Below are 20,543 nucleotides of genomic sequence, written 5' to 3' on the forward strand. Positions count from 1 at the left end.
ATAATGTCGCAGTCACGAAAAAAATCGCTGATCGCCGCCATTAGTAGTAAAAAATAAATAAATAAATAAAACTATCCCCTATTTTGTAAACGCTATAAATTTTGCGCAAACCAATTGATAAACGCTTATTGCGATTTTTTTTTTTTTTTTTACCAAAAATAGGTAGAAGAATACGTATCGGCCTAAACTGAGGGAACAAAAAAAAAAAATTATATTTGTTTTGGGGGATATTTATTACAGCAAAAAGTAAAAAATATTGCATTTTTTTCAAAATTGTCGCTCTATTTTTGTTTATAGCGCAAAAAATAAAAACCGCAGAGGTGATCAAATACCACCAAAAGAAAGCTCTATTTGTGGGGAAAAAAGGACGCCAATTTTGTTTGGGAGCCACGTCGCACGACCGCGCAATTGTCAGTTAAAGCGACGCAGTGCCGAATTGTAAAAACCCCTTGGGTCATTTAGCAGCATATTGGTCCGGTCCTTAAAGCGGGCGTTCACCCATAAAAAAAATTTCCCCTTAGATGGATGCTCATTTGGTCTAGGGGAATCGGCTATTTGTTTTAAAATATGATCCGTACTTACCCGTTTTCGAGATGCATCTTCTCCGCCGCTTCCGGGTATGGGTCTTCGGGAGCGGGCGTTCCTTCTTGATTGACAGTCTTCCGAGAGGCTTCCGACGGTCGCATCCATCGCGTCACTAGTAGCCGAAAGAAGCCGAACGTCGGTGCGGCTCTATACTGCGCCTGCGCACCGACGTTCGGCTTCTTTTCGGAAAATCGTGACGCAATGGATGCGACCGTCGGAAGCCTCTCGGAAGACTGTCAATCAAAATAGGAACGCCCATTCCCGCAGCCCATACCCGGAAGCGGCGGAGAGGATGCATCTCGTAAACGGGTAAGTACGGATCATATTTTAAAACAAATAGCCGATTCCCCTAGACAAAACGAGCAGGAATCTAAGGGGAAAAAGTGTTATGTACGGGTGAACTCCCGCTTTAAGTGGTTAAATGCCAAATCACAAAAAGTGCAGAAAACATGTAAGGCCGTACTAGGTTGGGTGTATCTTATAATGTAGCCAGTGGGTGCGTTTTTTTTTTCATAGCGGAGATGTACTTTCGAGGTGCCTTGTTGACCATCGAGTAGCGCATGTTGATGAAATTTAACGCGAAGCTGTTTTCCTAGAAGAAATCCCCGTCTATCCCCCGATATAAAGGTAAATGTTTCCGCACTTGCCTGATGTTCTTTTTAATCCCGCTCGTCCACAGAAAACCTGAAGAGCTGAATATCTCTCGCGCTCTCCCTTATTTCTTTACATTCTCTCTTGTCTGTATGGGAAGAAAAAAAATCCATCCCCTTTCTCAGCACTTTTTCCCAAAGGCAGCAAATCCCTCCGTCCTCCATTTTAATTTCCCCTCTCTCTCTCTCCGATGATAAACTGATTTTGACGGGCGCCGCGTGGCGTATATCCTTTCAGGGGTCCTCCCCAGTTCAGAGGAGCCGGCGACTCGGCCCCCGCTCCCAACCGAGACCAGATATGAAATTTTCAAATGAAAGTGAGATTAAAGGCCGGAATTTGCTGAGCTGTGTGTTTCCAGATTGCACCTATCTCTCTCTCTCTCGTGTTACCTTTTTTTTTTTTTTTGCAGACGATTGAAGAGTTTAAGGATGAGATGGTTGCCGAGAAGGACGAGCGTTATCAGCAGGTTAAGACGATTGTCCGACATCTTATCGCCTGCAACAGCGACGTGCCTGAGGTGGCCAAGATTGAGTGGACGCTACATGTGGTGGACAAGCCGGCCATTAACGCTTTTGTGCTGCCGGTGAGATACACCGAATTGCCATTTATAATCTCCGAGGGGTTTGGGGGCTCGATGTTTGATGTGGCGCTGTGGAGAAATATAGGTTTTGGGCTACAAACACAGGTGTGCGCAGCCAATTGCATTAGGGTGCGCACCCCAAACCTTCAACACATATGCTTTTGACATATTTACTGGCCTCTTCCCCGCTCTCCATTCTGAAACAATAGGGGGGAGCACATGAGGGACCCGGGCAACAGAAGGAAATGGAACAGGAGGGGTGCCATATATTAGTACCAATCCCCTATATTTTCCTCCTGTGGCAGTTGAATGTTGACCAAAGTGAGAGGAGGAGAAGCCTACTTTCAGCTGCTGCAGGAGGAAAATACAGATCAGTTCCAATAAATTCCACCCACCGCCGCCTCTCCTGTCCAGGTTCTGAGGGTCGGCAAGGAAGGATTGTGGTTTACCCGTCACCTGCCCACCATTGACAGGTTGCCAACATTAGGATTAGGGTGTGGCCAGGCACACCTAGCACACCCAGGGCCGTCTTTAATGTTGATTGGACCCAGGGAAAAAAAAATCTTGGGGCCCCTCCCCCCATGCAATTTTTTCTCTCCACCTGCTCTGAGACATACAATAAATATCAGCTAGACTTAAAATCAGTTTACTGGAGTTGAGCCCCCCCATCCACCTTCTGAGAAGATTGTTTTTTGTTTGTTTTTTTATTCAATTTTCAATAAATTAAGGTATACAAAACACATTCCCCGGCTCAATCAGTACAAAACAACAAGTAAAAATACAATTAGTAAAATAAAAACAAGAAGAAAACCCATAAACTGTACCACCAGATAGGAGTGAGGCAGCAACTTAGAATATAATTTTTATTATTATACAGGATTTATATGGCGCCAACAGTTTGCACAGCACTTTACAATGAAGAGGGGGGACAGTAAAATTACGCCATACAAATGCATGTCACACTTTTCACATATTTATTTGTAAAAATAAAAATAAAAAATTGAAAACCATTTATAATTTTCCTTCCACTTCACAATTATGTGACACTTTGTGTTGATCTATCACATAAAATCCCAATCAAATACATTTACGTTTTTTGGTTGTAACATGACAACATGTGGAAAATTTCAAGGGGTATGAATACTTTTTCAAGTGTGTGTATGTATATGTATGTATGCATATATATATATATATATATATATATGTGTGTGTGTGTGTGTGTATATATATGTATATGTGTGATATATATCTCAATATTTTACCGGTGAGTACGAAATGAATACCGATACGTTGTGTCAAGTATCACTGATACCTTTGCCGTGCCATTTGAGCCTATATAAAATGAATTGGCTCAAATCATACTGCAAAGAATCGCATGCAATACCTGTCTGAATCGCATGTGGTTTCCTGCACCACTCCTGTTTAAGCCCAGGCTGAAATCACTTTGACAAGCCTGGGTTCACACAGGAGTGGTGTGTGAAACGGCATGTGATTCGGACTGAAATTGCACCACATTCCTGTTAATATTGAGTGAGTGAGTGAGTGAAAAACTTATATAGCGCTACACATGCGAACTGAATCGCCTCTGGGCGCTTGGTGTCCATTGCCTTCAGAATAGATGGGTTTTGAGTTTTTTTCTGAAGGCCAGGTGATTCTTTTCCGTTCGGATGCTGGTCCGTAATGCTTTCCACAGTCGAGGTCCTTGGACTCCTTTGGACTTGTAGCAGGCCTTGGGTATTTTAAGTAGATTTTGGTTGGTAGATTGGAGGACGCGATTGGGGTTGTGGCATTTTAATTTTTCACATAGATATTGGGGCGCACTTCCTTGTACACAGTTGTGCGTCAGGCAGAGCGCCTTAAACGTAATTCGATCTTTTACGGGCAACCAGTGGAGGGCCCTAAGGGAGGGAGAGATTGATTCCCATGGTTTTTTTCCTGTTACAAGTCCTGCCGCGGTATTCTGGACGACTTGCAGACAAGCAATTTGGTATTTTGGGAGTCCGAGGTAAAGGGCGTTTGCATAGTCGAGTCTGGAGTTGATTATCGTTCCCACCACGACTGCTATGTCTTCTTTTGGGATAAAGGGGAAGGCCCGGATTCAAAAAGCACTTACGCCGACGTATCTCGAGATACGCCGCGTAAGTGCAAATATGCGCCGTCGTATCTGTGCGCCGGGCCCACAAAACTAAGATACACCTAAAAACAGGCTTCATTCCACCGACGTAACTTGCCTACGCCGGCGTAGAGTGGGCGCATATTTACGCTGGACACATGTGGCGCTCCCATGGATTTTCTATTCAAATATGCAAATGAGGGAGATAAGCCGATTCACGATCGTACATGCGCCCCGACGCAGGCTACGACTGGTGCGCGTAAGTTGTACGTCCGGCGTAAAGTTAAGCCCCAGAAAGCAGGTGTAACTCGGCAGCGTCCATGCAAAGGTCTGCACCAGAGAACACAAGCCTGCATAGTTTACGTTGGACGTGAATATGATTAGGCGTAGGTTACGTTCACGCCGTAGGCAGTGATCCGGCGTATCTTAGGCAGTTGTTCCGACGTGTTTGTGAGCATGCGCACTGATATACGTCCACGGGACGGCGCATGTGCCGTTCGTTATACGTATATCTGTCTGGAGCTCGGCCCATCATTTGCATGGGGTCACGCCTCATTTGCATGGCTCATGCCCACTTCCACCTGCGCCGGCTTACGCCTAGGAAACCCAGCGCAGTTTTGGGAGGAAGTGCTTTGTGAATTCCATGCTTGCCTCTCTGCGCTGCGTCGGCGTAGTGTAAAGGAGATACGCTACGGCGGCATAAATGTGTGCCGCTGTCTGTGAATCCGGGCCAATGAGTCTACGTAGCAGGCGGTGGGTTTCGCTGACTACTGGTCCTATTTGTGCATCCATTGTCATGTCCGAGTCAATGGTGACTCCGAGACTTTTGACTTTGGTGCTGGGGGTGATGGTTTGTCCCAAAATGGGCGGGGGTGTTCATGTTGTCATGGCAAGTCTCTTTCGGTTGGCGTGGAACAGAAGAAGTTCTGTTTTTGATTTATTGAGTTTAAAGCGGAGGTTCACCCGCACATGACCCTTTTTCCCCTTAGCTTCCTGCTCGTTTTGTCTAGGGGAATCGGCTAGTTGTTTTAAAATATGATCCGTACTTACCCGTTTACGAGATGCATCTTCTCCGTCGCTCCCGGGTATGGGCTGCGGGACTGGGCGTTCCTATTTTGATTGACAGTCTTCCGAGAGGCTTCCGACGGTCGCATCCATCGCATCACGATTTTCCGAAAGAAGCCGAACGTCGGTGCGCAGTCGCAGTATAGAGCCGCACCGACGTTCGGCTTCTTTCGGCTACTAGTGACGCGATGGATGCGACCGTCGGAAGCCTCTCGGAAGCCTGTCAATCAAGAAGGAACGCCCGCTCCCGAAGACCCATACCCGGAAACGGCGGAGAAGATGCATCTCGAAAACGGGTAAGTACGGATCATATTTTAATACAAATAGCCGATTCCCCTAGACAAAACGAGCATCAATCTAAGGGGAAAAGATAAAAAAATATATAATTGGGTGAACTCCCGCTTTAAGGTAACTCTCCGTCATCCAGTTCTCCATCAGAGTAAGGCATTTCTCTATTGCGAGATAATGATCCTTTTTGTTGCTGATACGAAAGTAGAGTTGGGTGTCATCCGCGTAGGAATGGTAGACTAAATTCTGGTTACTGATGATTTCGAGAAGAGAGGGCGGAGATAAATATTGAATAGTACGGGCGACAATATTGCATGTGATTCTTTGCCTTGCGATTTGAGTTCCTTCATTTTTTATGAGCTCAAATCGCACTTCAAAGGTACCGGGTTCAGGTATCGGAGCACTTTGACGAATAGTCGTGCAAATACTCGGTATCAGCACTGGTAACGGTATTGGTGCAACCCTAATAAATACACATATATATATATATATATTTATCCCACACATACATATAAGCACATATGTTTTATCTCCCGTATGTGAGGATTTGGGAGTGTTGGATCATGGGAGTAGCTGGCAGGGAAGATCACAGGACACAGCTGCTGCATTTGGAAGGAAATCCTGATACCATCTTAATGCTTTAAAATGCCTGAAGTCCTGGACTGGCGAGATTGTGTAATTATTCTCCCTGCACATCCAGGCTGACTCTGCGCTCATCCAGAGAGGAGTCTCCGCACTTTGGCCCGGATTCACGTACAGCGGCGTATCTTTGAGCGGGCGTAACGTATTCGATTTACGTTACGCCTCCGCAACTTAGACGGGCAAGTGCAGTATTCTCAAAGCACTTGCTCCGTAAGTTGCGGCGGCGTAGCGTAAATAGGCCGACCTAAGCCCGCCTAATTCAAATTTGGAAGATGTGAGCGTGTGTTATGTAAATGTTATGTGACCCCACGTAAATGACGCTTTTTACGAACGGCGCATGCGCCGTCCGTGGAATATCCCAGTGTGCATTGCTCCAAAGTACGCCGCATTGGTCTCGACGTGAACGTAAATTACATCCAGCCCCATTCACGGACGACTTACGCAAACAACGTAAAATTACTTAACATTGGTACGCCGCATGTACGCCTCATATACCAGGGGTAACTTTACGCCGGGAAAAGCCTAACGTAAACGGCGTATCTGTACTGCGTCGGCCGGGCGTACGTTCGTGAATTTACGTATCTAGCTGATTTACATATTCTAGGCGTAAATCAGCGTACACGCCCCTAGCAGCCAGCGTAAATATGCAGTTAAGATCCGACGGCGTAAGAGACTTACGCCGGTCGGATCTAATACAAATCTATGCGTAACTGATTCTAAGAATCAGGCGCATAGATACGACGGCTCAGACTCAGAGATACGACGGCGTATCTCGTTTGAGAATCTGGGCCTTTGTCTTCTTGTAGGACGACTTCTTTTTGTCTGCGATTCCAAAGGATTTGTTGTTGTTTTCTTTATCGTACATCACGGGACACAGAGCGGCATTCATTACTATATGGGTTATATGGAGTACCTTCAGGTGTAGACACTGGCAATCTCAAACAGGAAATGCCCCTCCCTATATAACCCCCTCCCATAGGAGGAGTACCTCAGTTTTTACGCCAGTGTCTTAGGTGTTGGTCATGGTTTAGCTTGCCTCCGCATCCTTGGGATTAGGTGAGCTAACCGGTTCTGTCCAAAGGCCTCAGCGCTAAAGTGGTCAGTAACCGGACCACAAACACTTGGGGTATAGCCCATAATGCTTTTCTTTTTAGAGAGCTGGACCCTGGGCCCAGAACTTAGAAACCTTTGGGGGCCTAATGTTTCTGTTGCCAGAGTGCTATATGGGCCCAGGACAGTGGATCCTTCATAGGAACCCAGGGCCTGAAGGTCTAGACAGCCCCACGGAGATGGGGGAAGATTGGGCCTCTTGCTTGGCAAAGTCCTGCGGCATGGAGCAGGTAAGTGAGGGGAAACTTGCGGAACTTGGTTCTTAGCAGGTTTTTTCTGGGGGGTCACAGGGGACATGCCTAAAGTTATGCGCTGCATCTGGCAAAGCAAGTCACATATCTTAATGATAGGATGGCTCTATGTGTTATTCCCCATAAGAAGTGACCTCCCTGGTAGTATTGAAAAGCATTGAGTGGGGCTGTGTGTGTGTGTGTGTTCAGAGAGCTGTGCTTACCTGCAAGCCTCCAGGCGATGCTGCATCGGTTCTTCCTCCTCAAAGCCTGAAAAGATGACAGGCAAACGCTGGCCTCCTCGTGGAGAGGACTCCCTTCCCCCGACCCCCCCCCCCGTCGGCGCGCGCGCGTCCCCGTGTTATAGGCGCAATTTCGCGCCGTTAGCTGAGGGGGGAAGGGCGGGTCAGTTGCTTAAGGAAGGGGCGGCCCTTCCTTTTTCGTTCCATCAGCTCAGTCTATGCTGGAACTGAGGAGGAAAAGACCAGAGCGGCAGCACGGGGCGCCGAGGACACACAGTGGCCAGAAAAGATATTACAGTCTTCATAAGACTGTCTTCAAGCCTAGAAATAGGCTGTTCTTTTCTATCTCAGTAGTTTTTTCTTGGCAATACTACTAAGGGGGACAGAATGTTTTTTCTTTCTTGGATTTAAAAAAAAAAAAAAAAAAAAGAAAAAGATCCATCAAGGGGAGAGAAGGCATTTTTTATCCCCCAAACAGGTGTTTGGGCAATTAACTATTATAGTTCCAAATACCGATAAGTTAGCAGGCGTACCTCGGTATTGTACCATGGCATCCGGGTCAGAGGGTACAAGAGGTGGGGATTCCCCCAGAGAGTCTGAGGTCTCGGACAAAGTTATGCCGCTGCTTTCCCGAGAGGGAGCCTTGGGGCCATCGGGATCTGGGGCTGGAGCTGGCTCGGGTCAGTCCAACCCTAAGATGGTCACGGACGAGGTATTACTCACCTCTTTAAAGGAGATGGAAAAAAGAATGGAAAAAATGATAGCCACGGCTATGCGGGGCAGAAAACGGAATAGATCTCCGTCGCCCGAGCGTGGACCCTCAGAAGAGGAGGTCCTTTCCTCAGGGGAATTGGACGACCTCTTGGACAAGGACCAAGTAGGTTCGGGGATCGAGGATCCGGATACAGGGGAGTCTGGAGCAATCTCCCAAGGGGAGAGCTGGTGGGTTCAAGCCTTAACGGACTTGGTCCATAGTGCATTCAACTTGCCAGTACCAGATCTCCAAGTATCGACGGTTTCAGCTTTGGGCTCACTAAGGGCGCCTCAAAACAACGCAGTTTTTCCGATCCATCCTCTGCTAGAGGGAGTTTTGTTCCAAGATTGGAGCAAGCCAGATAAGATCTTTTTACCACCTAAAAGATTCTCTGCCCTATATCCTATGGAAGATAAATTTTCCAAGAGATGGGCTACCCCTGCGGTGGACGCAGCCATCTCATGTGTTAACAAATCTTTAACATGCCCTGTAGAAAACATACAGGTGTTCAAGGATCCGGTTGATAAACGCTTGGAAGCACTACTTAAAAACTCCTTCACTACTGCAGGGGCAGTAGTGCAGCCAGCTGTGGCTGCGATTGGGGTTGCTCAAGCATTATCGGATCAAACTAAGCAGATGCTTAAGCTTATTCCTGCCCAGCAGGCAGAAGAATTTTCGGATGTCCCTAGGGCCATACGCTTTACGGTAGACGCGATTAAGGATTCTATCCAGCAAGCGTCACGTTTATCGTTATCCCTTATCCATATGAGAAGACTCTTATGGTTAAAGAGCTGGGAGGCCGAGCCCCCATGCAAGAAGCTCCTGGTAGGGTTCCCCTTCCATGGAGGACGACTCTTCGGAGAAGACCTGGATAAATACATTCAGACCATTTCAAGCGGCAAAAGCACTCTTTTGCCAACTAAGAAGAAGTTTCAGGGGCCTGCGTTTAAACGACAGTACTCCCCTGGGCAGGGGCCCTCTAATGCCAAACAGTATCGACGGCCTCCTGCGAAAGCAAACTTCAGCTTCAACAGCAAATCGCAGGGACAGGCTGCTAGAGGCAGGAAGCAGTGGTTTCGCAAACCAGCAAAACCAGCCCCCAAGCCGACCCTATGAAGGGGCGCCCCCACCCACGAAGGTGGGGGGAAGGCTGCGTCTCTTTTCAGAGGTTTGGGAAGCCAGCATTCCCGACAAGTGGGTACGGTCTTCCGTGGCCACGGGCTACAAATTAGACTTCCTAAGGTTTCCTCCTCCTCATTTCCAGGAGTCAAGGATTCCAAACGATCCGGAGAAGGGAGCCGCATTAATGTCGGCATTAAATCATCTACTCTCCCAGGAAGTAATAGTAGAGGTACCAGTCCTGGAACAGGGGCTGGGTTTCTACTCCAACCTATTCATCATCCCAAAGTCCAATGGAGATGTCAGGCCAATTTTGGACCTAAAGATGGTAAATGCATACCTAAAAGTCCGCTCATTTCGGATGGAATCCGTGCGGTCAGCAGCTGCCACACTCCAAAAGGACGACTTCATGGCGTCCATAGACATAAAGGATGCCTACCTTCATGTTTCAATTTATCAGCCACATCAAAGATATCTACGCTTTATGGTGGCTTCGCGTCATTTCCAATTCGTGGCGCTTCCCTTCGGGTTGGCTACGGCCCCCCGGGTGTTCACGAAGGTCCTAGCTCCAATCCTAGCCAAGCTAAGGATCCAAGGGGTCACGATCCTAGCATACCTGGACGACCTCCTAGTTATAGATCACTCGTCTCCTGGCTTGGAACGAGCAGTGGCCCTCACGGTCCAATACCTCGAGAGGTTCGACTGGGTCCTAAATCGAGAAAAGTCAGCATTCCAGCCCACAAGGCAGTTGGAATATCTCGGCATGAGGTTAGACACAGAACAACAAAGGGTGTTTCTACCTCTGATGAAGGTCAAAGCCATCAAGGAATTAATCCTACTGGTTCTAAGCAAGAAAGAACCGACTATTCGCCTATGTATGAGGTTACTAGGCAAGATGGTGGCCACATTCGAGGCAGTACCGTACGCCCAGAGCCACACTCGCATCCTGCAGGCAGCCATCCTGTCAGCATGGAGCAGGAGGCCACAGGCCTTGGATATCCCGTTGCCGCTCTCATCAAGAGTCCGACAAAGTCTGTGTTGGTGGTTAGACCCTCAGAATCTACTGAAGGGGAAGTCTTTCAGCCCAGTGGCTTGGAAGATAGTGACCACAGACGCCAGCCTGACGGGCTGGGGAGCAATTTTGGATGGTTGCACTCGCCAAGGTACTTGGGCAAAGCCAGAGAGGCAGTTGCCCATCAACATCTTGGAGCTCAGAGCTGCTCGACTAGCCCTCAGGGCTTGGACGTCCAAATTGCAGGGGTTCCCGGTGAGAATTCAATCAGACAATGCCACGGCCGTGGCATACATAAATCACCAAGGGGGGACCAGGAGTCAAGCCGCCCAGAGAGAGGTGAGCTTGATTCTCCTATGGGCAGAGGCTCATGTGCCCTGCATATCGGCAATATTCATTCCAGGAGTGGACAACTTTCAGGCGGACTTCTTAAGCCGCCAGACTCTGTTGCCGGGGGAATGGTCTCTACATCCACAAATCTTTCAAGCACTCTGCCAAAGATGGGGAGTGCCGGACGTGGATGTCATGGCATCGAGACTCAACAAGAAGCTAGACAGGTTCATATCCCGCTCAAGGGATCCGATGGCCTGCGGAACGGATGCGCTGGTTTGCCCTTGGCCTCAGTTCAAACTTCTTTATGCTTTTCCCCCGCTCCAGTTACTACCCCGCCTGCTGCGCAGGATCAGGGTGGAGCACATACCAGTCATCCTGGTAGCTCCAGCATGGCCCAGAAGGGCATGGTACTCACTAATCCTAAAGATGGTAGTGGGAGACCCTTGGACTCTTCCTCTACGGCCAGACCTGCTATCGCAAGGTCCGATCCTCCACCCTGCCTTACGGCATCTAAATTTGACGGCCTGGAAGCTGAATCCCTGATTCTCAGGGGTAGAGGTCTGTCTCAGAAAGTAATCTCTACCCTAATCAGAGCCAGTAAACCGGTCTCTAGGGTGATTTATTACAGGGTCTGGAAGGCCTATGTAGGCTGGTGTGAGTCCAAGCTATGGCTTTCTCGCAAGTTTACCATCGATAGAGTATTAAGTTTTCTCCAGCTAGGAGTGGATAAAGGACTGGCATTAAGCACAATCAAAGGACAGATTTCAGCTTTTTCAGTGTGGTTTCAGCGGCCGCTGGCCACCCACTCGCTAGTTAAGACCTTCCTTCAAGGGGTCTTACGTATTAATCCTCCAGTTAAATCCTCCAGAAACAACCTTTTGAGCCGTTGGCTGAAATTCCTTTGGTTTTACTGACAAGGAAGTTAGTATTTTTGGTCGCCATAGTTTCCGCAAGAAGAGTATCGGAACTGGCGGCCTTATCCTGTAAGGAACCATATCTTATTTTTCATAAGGACAAGGTCGTTCTCCGCCCTCATCCTTCCTTCCTACCGAAGGTTATATCCAGTTTTCATCTAAACCAGGATTTGGTATTACCATCCTTCTTTCCTAAACCTACTTCCAAAAAGGAAGGGTTGCTGCATACCTTGGATATTGTCAGGGCCATGAAGGCCTATCTTAAAGCTACAGAGAAGATCCGGAAAACAGATGTGTTGTTCATTTTACCGGATGGGCCCAAGAAGGGGCAGGCAGCTGCAAAATCCACCATCTCGAGGTGGATTAAGCAATTAATCACTCAGGCCTACGGCTTGAAAGGGTTGCCTCCTCCAGTATCATTACAGGCTCATTCTACTAGAGCCATGGGCGCATCCTGGGCAGCACACCACCAGATCTCTATGGCTCAAGTTTGCAAGGCGGCAACCTGGTCTTCTGTCCACACGTTTACAAAATTCTACCAGTTGGACATAAGAAGGAATACGGATACAGCCTTTGGGCAGGCAGTGCTGCAGGCTGCAGCTTGAGACCCTCGGATTCCGGGGGCTCCCCTTTTTTGAGTTAAATTTAAAATTTAAAATTATTTTTCTCAACTAAGTTGGATTTATTATGATTTGAGTATATCTCTAAATTAAATCCTGTTGTCTTGGAGATGTTCTCCCTCCCCTCATTGTAAGCATTGCTTTGGGACATCCCATATAGTAATGAATGCCGCTCTGTGTCCCGTGATGTACGATAAAGAAAAAGAGATTTTTAATACAGCTTACCTGTAAAATCTTTTTCTTGGAGTACATCACGGGACACAGAGCTCCCACCCCTCTTTTGGGGACCATTTTGGGAGGCATACTGCTTGCTACAAAACTGAGGTACTCCTCCTATGGGAGGGGGTTATATAGGGAGGGGCATTTCCTGTTTGAGATTGCCAGTGTCATCACCTGAAGGTACTCCATATAACCCATATAGTAATGAATGCCGCTCTGTGTCCCGTGATGTACTCCAAGAAAAAGATTTTACAGGTAAGCTGTATTAAAAATCTCTTTTTTCTAGAGAAGTATCCGAGGTGTCATATCTACCCCCTCCCCCCACCCCCATACCTAAAACTATCCAATATTTCTTTGGTAGTTTCCACAACATACAAGAAAGGATCCATTTATAAATATTTTCACCCTAGATGCACACATTTGTATAATTGGTTTCCCTTGTGCGAATACCGGGTGACAGTTGTGTCAATCTTGGGTGAAAACATTTATGATTGGACCCCAGTAAGTAAGTGAATCCAAAACCTAAATTATTATTATTATTTTTTATTTTTTTTATTTTGGATGAAGCTGGGAAAGGTTTAAACCCCTGTCAGGTTTTTATTGCTTGAAAAATACAAAATTGCTGCGCTTAGGCTGAAATGGCAAACGGACAACATATATATTGTGGGCAACAATTTACAGTAGAACCTGGATAACGAGTATAATCCGTTCCAGGAGAATGCTTGTAATCCAAAGCACTTGCATATCAAAGCGAGTTTCCCCATAGAAGTCATTGGAAACGAACATAATTTGTTCCACATTAAAGCGGTGGTTCACCCTTAGAGGGCACTTTTCCCCCTTAGATTCCTGCTCGTTTTCTCTAGGGGAATCGGCTATTTGTTTTAAAATATGATCCGTACTTACCCGTTTACGAGATGCATCCTCTCCGTCGCTTCCGGGTATGGGCTGCGGGAATGGGCGTTCCTTCTTGATTGACAGTCTTCCGAGAGGCTTCCGACGGTCGCATCCATCGCGTCACGATTTTCCGAAAGAAGCCGAACGTCGGTGCGCAGGCGCAGTATAGAGCCGCACCGACGTTCGGCTTCTTTCGGCTACGAGTGACGCGATGGATGCGACCGTCGGAAGCCTCTCGGAAGACTGTCAATCAAGAAGGAACGCCCGCTCCCGAAGACCCATACCCGGAAGCGACGGAAGAAGATGCATCTCGAAAACGGGTAAGTACGGATCATATTTTAATACAAATAGCCGATTCCCCTAGACCGAACGAGCAGGAATCTAAGGGGAGAAAAAAAAAAAATGGGTGAACTCCCGCTTTAACTTCTATGGCATGCAATATCGCATGTGGCCACAGGTGGGGGGGGGCGCCGGAGAGCTTTGCAAACACTCGAAAAGCCCAGCTCGGCTGAACTTGGAAAACCTTGAAAAGGCTTGGGAGTATTTCCGATCGGCTCCGCTCGGCTCAACGCCCCCGCAACTGAGGCCAAACGCGGTACTGCACACCGCTGTGGCTTGAATCCTGCTCGTTTTGTGACACAACACTCGCAAACCGAGTCAGGATTTTCAAAAAAACAGCGCTCGTATTGCAAAACGCTTGTTAACCGTGTTACTCGCAATCAGAGGTTCCACTGTACTGTAAAACCTTGGATTGCGAGCAGAATTCGGTCCGGGAACATGCTTGTAATCCAAAGCACTTGTATAAATTGAGTTGCAGTTCAATTGGTAAAATAAGTACTGCCTGTAGTGTTGATGTAAAATTTGGGTGTGATGGGAATGTTATATTTATAAAGATGGCGTGTTTTTTTTTTGCAGAACGGTCAAATATTTGTGTTCACCGGTATGTTGGACGCGGTGGCGGACAGTAACCAGCTTGCCTTCATTCTGAGTCATGAAATGGCGCACACTATTCTAGATCACACGGTGAGTACGCAGAGTATACTTCAGTCCCCCCTCCCAAATCTGCTGCAGGTACACCTGATGATATATACAGCGATCTGCATCTGTTGTAACCTTCAGTTAGAACACACATTAGGGAACACAATTAACCCCTTGATCGCCCCCTAGTGGTTAACCCCTTCCCTGACAGTGCCATTTACACAGTAATCAGTGCATTTTTATAGCACTATTTTTTTCGCTGTATAAATGCGAATGGTCCAAAAAATGTGTCAAAAGTGTCCGATGTGTCCGCCATAATGTCGCAGTCCCAATAAAAATCGCAGATCGCCGACATTACTAGTAAAAAAAAAAAAATTATAATGAAAATGCTATAAGTCTATCCCCTATTTTGTAGGCGCTATTACTTTTGCGCAAACCAATCAATAGACACTTATTGCATTTTTTTTTTTTTTTAACAATAATATGTAGAAGAATACGTATTGGACTAAACTGATGAAAAAATTGTTTTTAAAAAAATTGGGGATATTTATTATAGCAAAAAGTACAAAATATTGGGCTAGATTCAGGTAGGGGCGCGCATTGTTACGGCGGCGCAGCGTATCGTATTTACGCTAGGCCGCCGTAAGTCAGAGAGGCGAGTGCTGTATTCACAAAGCACTTGCCTTCTAAGTTACGGCGGCGTAGCGTAAATGGGGCCGGCGTAAGCGCGCGTAATTCAAATGCGGATGAGGGGGCGTGTTTTATGTTAATTTTTGGTGACCCAACGTGATTGACGTTTTTCCCGAACGGCGCATGCGCCGTTCGTGGAATTTCCCAGTGTGCATTGCTCCAAAGTACGCCGCAAGGACGTCATTGGTTTCGACGTGAACGTAAATTACGTCCAGCCCTATTCGCGAACGACTTGCGCAAACGACGTAAAAAATTTAAATTTCGACGCGGGAACGACGGCCATACTTAACATTGCGTGCGCCTCCTAATAGCAGGAGTAACCTTACGCCGAAAAAGACTAACGTAAACGACGTAAAAAAATAGCGCCGGGCGTACGTAAATTTGTGAATCGGCGTATCTAGGTCATTTGCATATTCTACGCCGAAAACGACGGAAGCGTCACCTAGCGGCCAGCGTAAATATGCACCCTAAGATACGACGGCGTAAGAGACTTACGCCAGTCAGATCTTAGGCTAATGTCGGCGTATCTTGCTTTCTGAATACAGAAAAAAGATACGCCGGCGTAGCTATAGATACGCCGGCGTAATTCATTGCTGAATCTAGCCCATTGTGTGTGTTTTTTTTTTTTTTTTTTTCAAAATTGGCACTATTCTTTTGATCAAATACCACCAAAATAAAGCTCTATTTGTGGGAAAAAAATTACGTCAATTTTGTTTGGGAGCCACGTCGCACGACCGCGCAATTGTCAGTCAAAGCGACGCAGTGCCGAATCGAAAAAAAAATGGCCCGCTCATTGGGCAGCCAATTTTTCCGGGGCTGACGTGGTTAATGTGTGTGAGCCTTGAATGATCTCTTGGATCGCATAAAAACCACAAGGAATGCTTCCATCACCGGCGAGCGATGAGCCTCAGCTGCAGCCCCCCCATGCAAGTCTGGGCTGTGCATGTCAAGCTGTGGGGGGAGGGTATTGGCTGGGGTCTTGTGTTCCAGGCCGTGCGTCCTCTCTCTCCGGCGCTGGCTATAAAAACTTAATTGGATCATTTCATAGTAATGATATATTTTTAGGCCGTCTGGCAGAGACAAGTACTGAATTATGGACCTTCTGCGGATCAATACTCAATCTTTGCTCCCCTGCAAAACTAAAAGGCCTAGCCGGGCCTGGAGTCTTCCCGGCACTTGGCGCGGCAGTGGGGGGGATGGGATTTAACAGGCGGTCTGGGCTTCCTCGGTAATGGTCATTGAGGGGGGGGGGGGCGGGGGTTGTGCTGCACTGGGGGCGTCTGATGGGATTTACGCCACTTTGAGTAGGTGGAACGAGCTGGTGGAAAACCTCTTAGGCCCCATTCACACCTAGGCGTTTTTACGCCTGAAGCGCACTGCTCACAAACGCCAGAGGGGAGAATTAACATTATTCCCTATGGTGACTGTTCACACCTGAACGCCCAAACGCCTGTCGCGCGAAGCTCAAACAAGTCCCGGACCTTTTTTTGTTGCGCGTATCGTGCGGTTTGGGCGTATTTGAGCGTTTTTTTTCCCCATAGAAAGTAATGGGAAACGCGCGAATTGAGCGACAACGGGCGTTTGCTACGGGCGTTTCGTCGCTTTAATAAATAGAACTTGTCGCCCATGCAGAAAATTAAAAAAATCTACCAACATAGCAACAAGTGATGAAAAGATGATCATTTTTCCTATTGGCTAAAATAAAAAACGCCGAAGTACAAAAACGTCGCACGACGCTGTATGCAAACGCGCAAATACGCGCGACAAAACGCCAGAAAAAAACGCCCAAAAAAAACACCGAACGACCGACGCTCAGGTGTGAATGCAGCCTTAATGATGGCAGGGTATAGTAAAGTCAGTAAGGAAGAGGCAGAAAGAAAAGTTGGTAAAAACGCATTACAGCGCAGACATACGGCTGCGTTCGCACAGGCGTTTAAAACACACAGCTCCCGGTCCTGTCAGGGGGGGAAATGCTGATCTTCTGTTCATACAATGTATGAACAGCGATCAGTCATTTCCCCTAGTGAGGCCACCCCCCCTACAGTTAGAACACACCCAGGGAACATACTAAACCCCTCCCCCGCCCCCCTAGTGTTAACCCCTTCCCTGCCAGTGGCATTTTTATAGTAATCCAATGCATTTTCATAGCACTGATCGCTATAAAAATGCCAATGGTCCCAAAAATGTGTCAAAAGTGTCCGAAGTGTCCGCCATAATGTCGCAGTACCGAAAAAAAATCGCTGATCGCCGACATTACTAGTAAAAAAAAAATATTAATAAAAATGCCATAAAACCATCCCCTATTTTGTAAACGCTATAACTTTTGCGCAAACCAATCAAACGTTTATTTTTTTTTTTTAACGAAAAATATGTAGAAGAATACGTATCGGCCTAAACTGAGGAAAAAAAATATTTTTTTATATATTTTTGGGGGATATTTATTATAGCAAAAAGTAAAAAATAGTCGCTCTGGGCCAGATTCACAGAGCGAGTACGCCGGCGTAGCTTACTTTCAAATTTGCCGCGCCGTATCCTTAGTTTGAATCCTCAAACCAAGATACGACGGCTTTGTAAATAAACCAGCCTATACAATTGACCATGTAGTTGCCATCATCCCTTTAAACTTGGTAATGTGGAAACCTCTAGGGTTGGGATTATGCGTTGCCCACATAATCCCAACCCTAGAGGTTTCCACATTACCAAGATACGACGGCTTCTGGCTTCGATCCGACAGGCGTACGGCTTCGTACGCCTTTCGGATCGTAGGTGCAATACTTCGGCGCCCGCTGGGTGAAGTTCGCGTCGTTTTCCGCGTCGGGTAGGCTAATTAGCTTTTCCCGTCGATCCACAAAGGTACGCGCGGCCGTCGCATTCTCTTACGTCGTCGCTAGTCGGCTTTTCCCGGCGTATAGTTAAAGCTGCTATTTTGCGGCGTATAGATAGACTTGCCATGTTAAAGTATGGCTGTCGTTCCCGCGTCAAATTTTTTAATTTTTTTGCGTAAGTCGTCCGTGAATAGGGATGGACGTAAGTCACGTCTAAGTTCAAAAAATTAACTTAGACGTGACTTAGGCCTAGTACACACGAGAGGATTTATCCGTGGAAACGGTCCTCCGGACCGTTTCCGCGGATAAATCCTCTGGCGGATTTTGATCTCATGGTTGTACTAATGGAATTCCGTCCGCGGTGACTCATCGCGCCGTCGCCGCGATGATGACACGGCGACGCTGTCATATAAGGACTTCCACGCATGCGTCAAATCATTACGATGCATGCAGGGGATGGATTCGGACGGATTGATCCGGTGAGTCTGTACAGACCAGCGGATCAATCCGTTGGAATGGATTCCAGCGGATCGATTTCTTAGCATGTTAAGAGATTTTGATCCGCTGGAAATCCATCCCCGGGGGAAAAAATCCGCGGAGAAATATCCGCTGGATTGTACACACCAGGGGATCTATCCGCTGAAACCGGTCCGTGGATCAATTTCAGCGGATCGATCCTCTCGTGTGTACGGGGCCTAAGCGCAAAGCACGGCGGGAATTTTCAAAACGGAGCATGCGCAGTTCAATCGGCGCTGGGACGCGCTTCATTTAAATGAATCACGCCCCCTACCCGCCGATTTGAATTACGTGCCGAGAGATACACTACGCCGCCGTAACTTACGGCGCAAAATCTTCCTGGATTCGACTTAGAGCCAGGTAAGACACGGCGGCGTAGCGTATCTCTGAAACGCTGCGCGTGGGCATTTCTATGTGAATCTGGCCCTCTATTTTTGTTTATAGCGCAAAAACTAAAAACCGCAGAGGTGATCAAATACCACCAAAATAAATCTCTATTTGTGGGGAAAAAAGGACGTCAATTTTGTTTGGGAGCCACGTCGCACGACCGCGCAATTGTCAGTTAAAGCGACGAAGTGCCGAATCGCAAAACAAGTGCTCTGGTCTTTGACCAGCAATATGGTCCGCGGCTGAAGTGGTTAATGGCAGAAATATTCCTTTTCCCTAAGAAATATTTTTTTGAGAATGAGCTCCAATTTTTTTTCTCTTTATATAGTGAAGGACTTGACGTGATTGTAGCCGTATTAGTGCAATTGTGATAGAGAAAATTGAGTACTGTCCGTGATACTTTTTTTATTTGCACTAACATACAATTTTTCAGGACAAGCTTTCGGGGTGTTACCCCTTCTTCAAGGTCCAAGCAGTCACTGCTTGGACCTTGAAGAAGGGGTAACACCCCGAAAGCTTGTCCTGAAAAATTGTATGTTAGTGCAAATAAAAAAAGTATCACGGACAGTACTCAATTTTCTCTATAGTGAAGGAGATATTTGTGGAATTGTCTTGCTCACTATAGACTTTAAAAACAAAGCTGTTCTATTTTCCTTGCAGGCAGAGAAGCTCAGTGTGAGCCATTTATTGGACGTCCTCTTCCTGATCTCTTTGGTCATGATCTGGGCCATCTGCCCCATGGACACTCTCGCTGTGGTCGGCCAGTGGATCCAGTCTAAACTACAAGAGGTAACGGAATGAGGATTACACAGTCGAAATCCAGCAAGCCTATTATTATTTATTATTATTATTATAGTACAAGATTTTTATAGTGCAAAAAGTTTGCACAACATTTTACAGAATAAAGGGAGACCGTACCGCTCAAGGTAACAGAGGGTTAAGGGGTTCCCCGCTCGCGAGAGCTTTAACCACTTAAGACCCGGACCAAAATGCAGGTAAAGGACCCGGCCAGGTTTTGCGATTCGGCACTGCGTCGCTTTAACTGACAATTGCGCGGTCGTGCGACGTGGCTCCCAAACAAAATTGGCGTCCTTTTTCCCCCCACAAATAGAGCTTTCTTTTGGTGGTATTTGATCACCTCTGCGGTTTTTATTTTTTGCGCTATAAACAAAAATAGAGCGACAATTTTGAAAAAAAACAATATTTTTTCCTTTTTGCTATAATAAATATCCCACAAAAATATATAAAAAAAACATATTTTTCCTCAGTTTAGGCCGATACGTATTCTTCTACCTATTTTTGGTAAAAAAAAAAATCGCAATAAGCGTTTATCGATTGGTTTGCGCAAAATGTATAGCGTTTACAAAATAGGGGATAGTTTTATTGCATTTTTTTTTTTTTTATTACTAATGGCGGCGATCAGCGATTTTTTTTCCATGACTGCGACATTATGGCGGACACATCGCACAATTTTGACACATTTTTGGGACCATTGTCATTTTCACAGCAAAAAATGCTATAAAAATTTACTGTGAAAATGACAATTGCACTTTGGGAGTTAACCACAAGGGGGTGCTGAAGGAGTTAAGTGTGACCTCATTTGTGTTTCTAACTGTAGGGGGTGTGGCTGTAGGTGTGACGTCATTGATTGTGTTTCCCTGTAAAAGGGATCACACGATCGATGCCGCCGCCACAGTAAGGAACGGGGAAGCTGTGTTTACATACAGCTCTCCCCGTTCTTCAGCTCCGGGGACCGATCGCGGGACTCCAGCGGCG

At 46.7% G+C, this 20,543-nt stretch overlaps 1 protein-coding gene across 4 annotated transcripts in view; it reads left to right on the forward strand.

The window, feature by feature from the left end:
- Positions 1 to 20,543, forward strand: part of OMA1 (OMA1 zinc metallopeptidase) — an 87,627-nt gene that overhangs the window by 24,464 nt on the left and 42,620 nt on the right. For 3 of the 4 annotated variants that reach the window (XM_040360833.1, XM_040360834.1, XM_040360835.1), the window contains exons 4-6: positions 1,646 to 1,819; positions 14,287 to 14,394; positions 19,428 to 19,556. In XM_040360833.1, coding sequence (XP_040216767.1) covers positions 1,646 to 1,819; positions 14,287 to 14,394; positions 19,428 to 19,556 — 411 coding nt within the window. The remainder of the gene's footprint in view (positions 1 to 1,645; positions 1,820 to 14,286; positions 14,395 to 19,427; positions 19,557 to 20,543) is intronic. The other variant, XM_040360836.1, reaches the window with a different exon arrangement.

Source organism: Rana temporaria, chromosome 7 (genome assembly GCF_905171775.1).
Source record: "Rana temporaria chromosome 7, aRanTem1.1, whole genome shotgun sequence".
NCBI classification, from domain to species: Eukaryota; Metazoa; Chordata; class Amphibia; order Anura; family Ranidae; genus Rana; species Rana temporaria.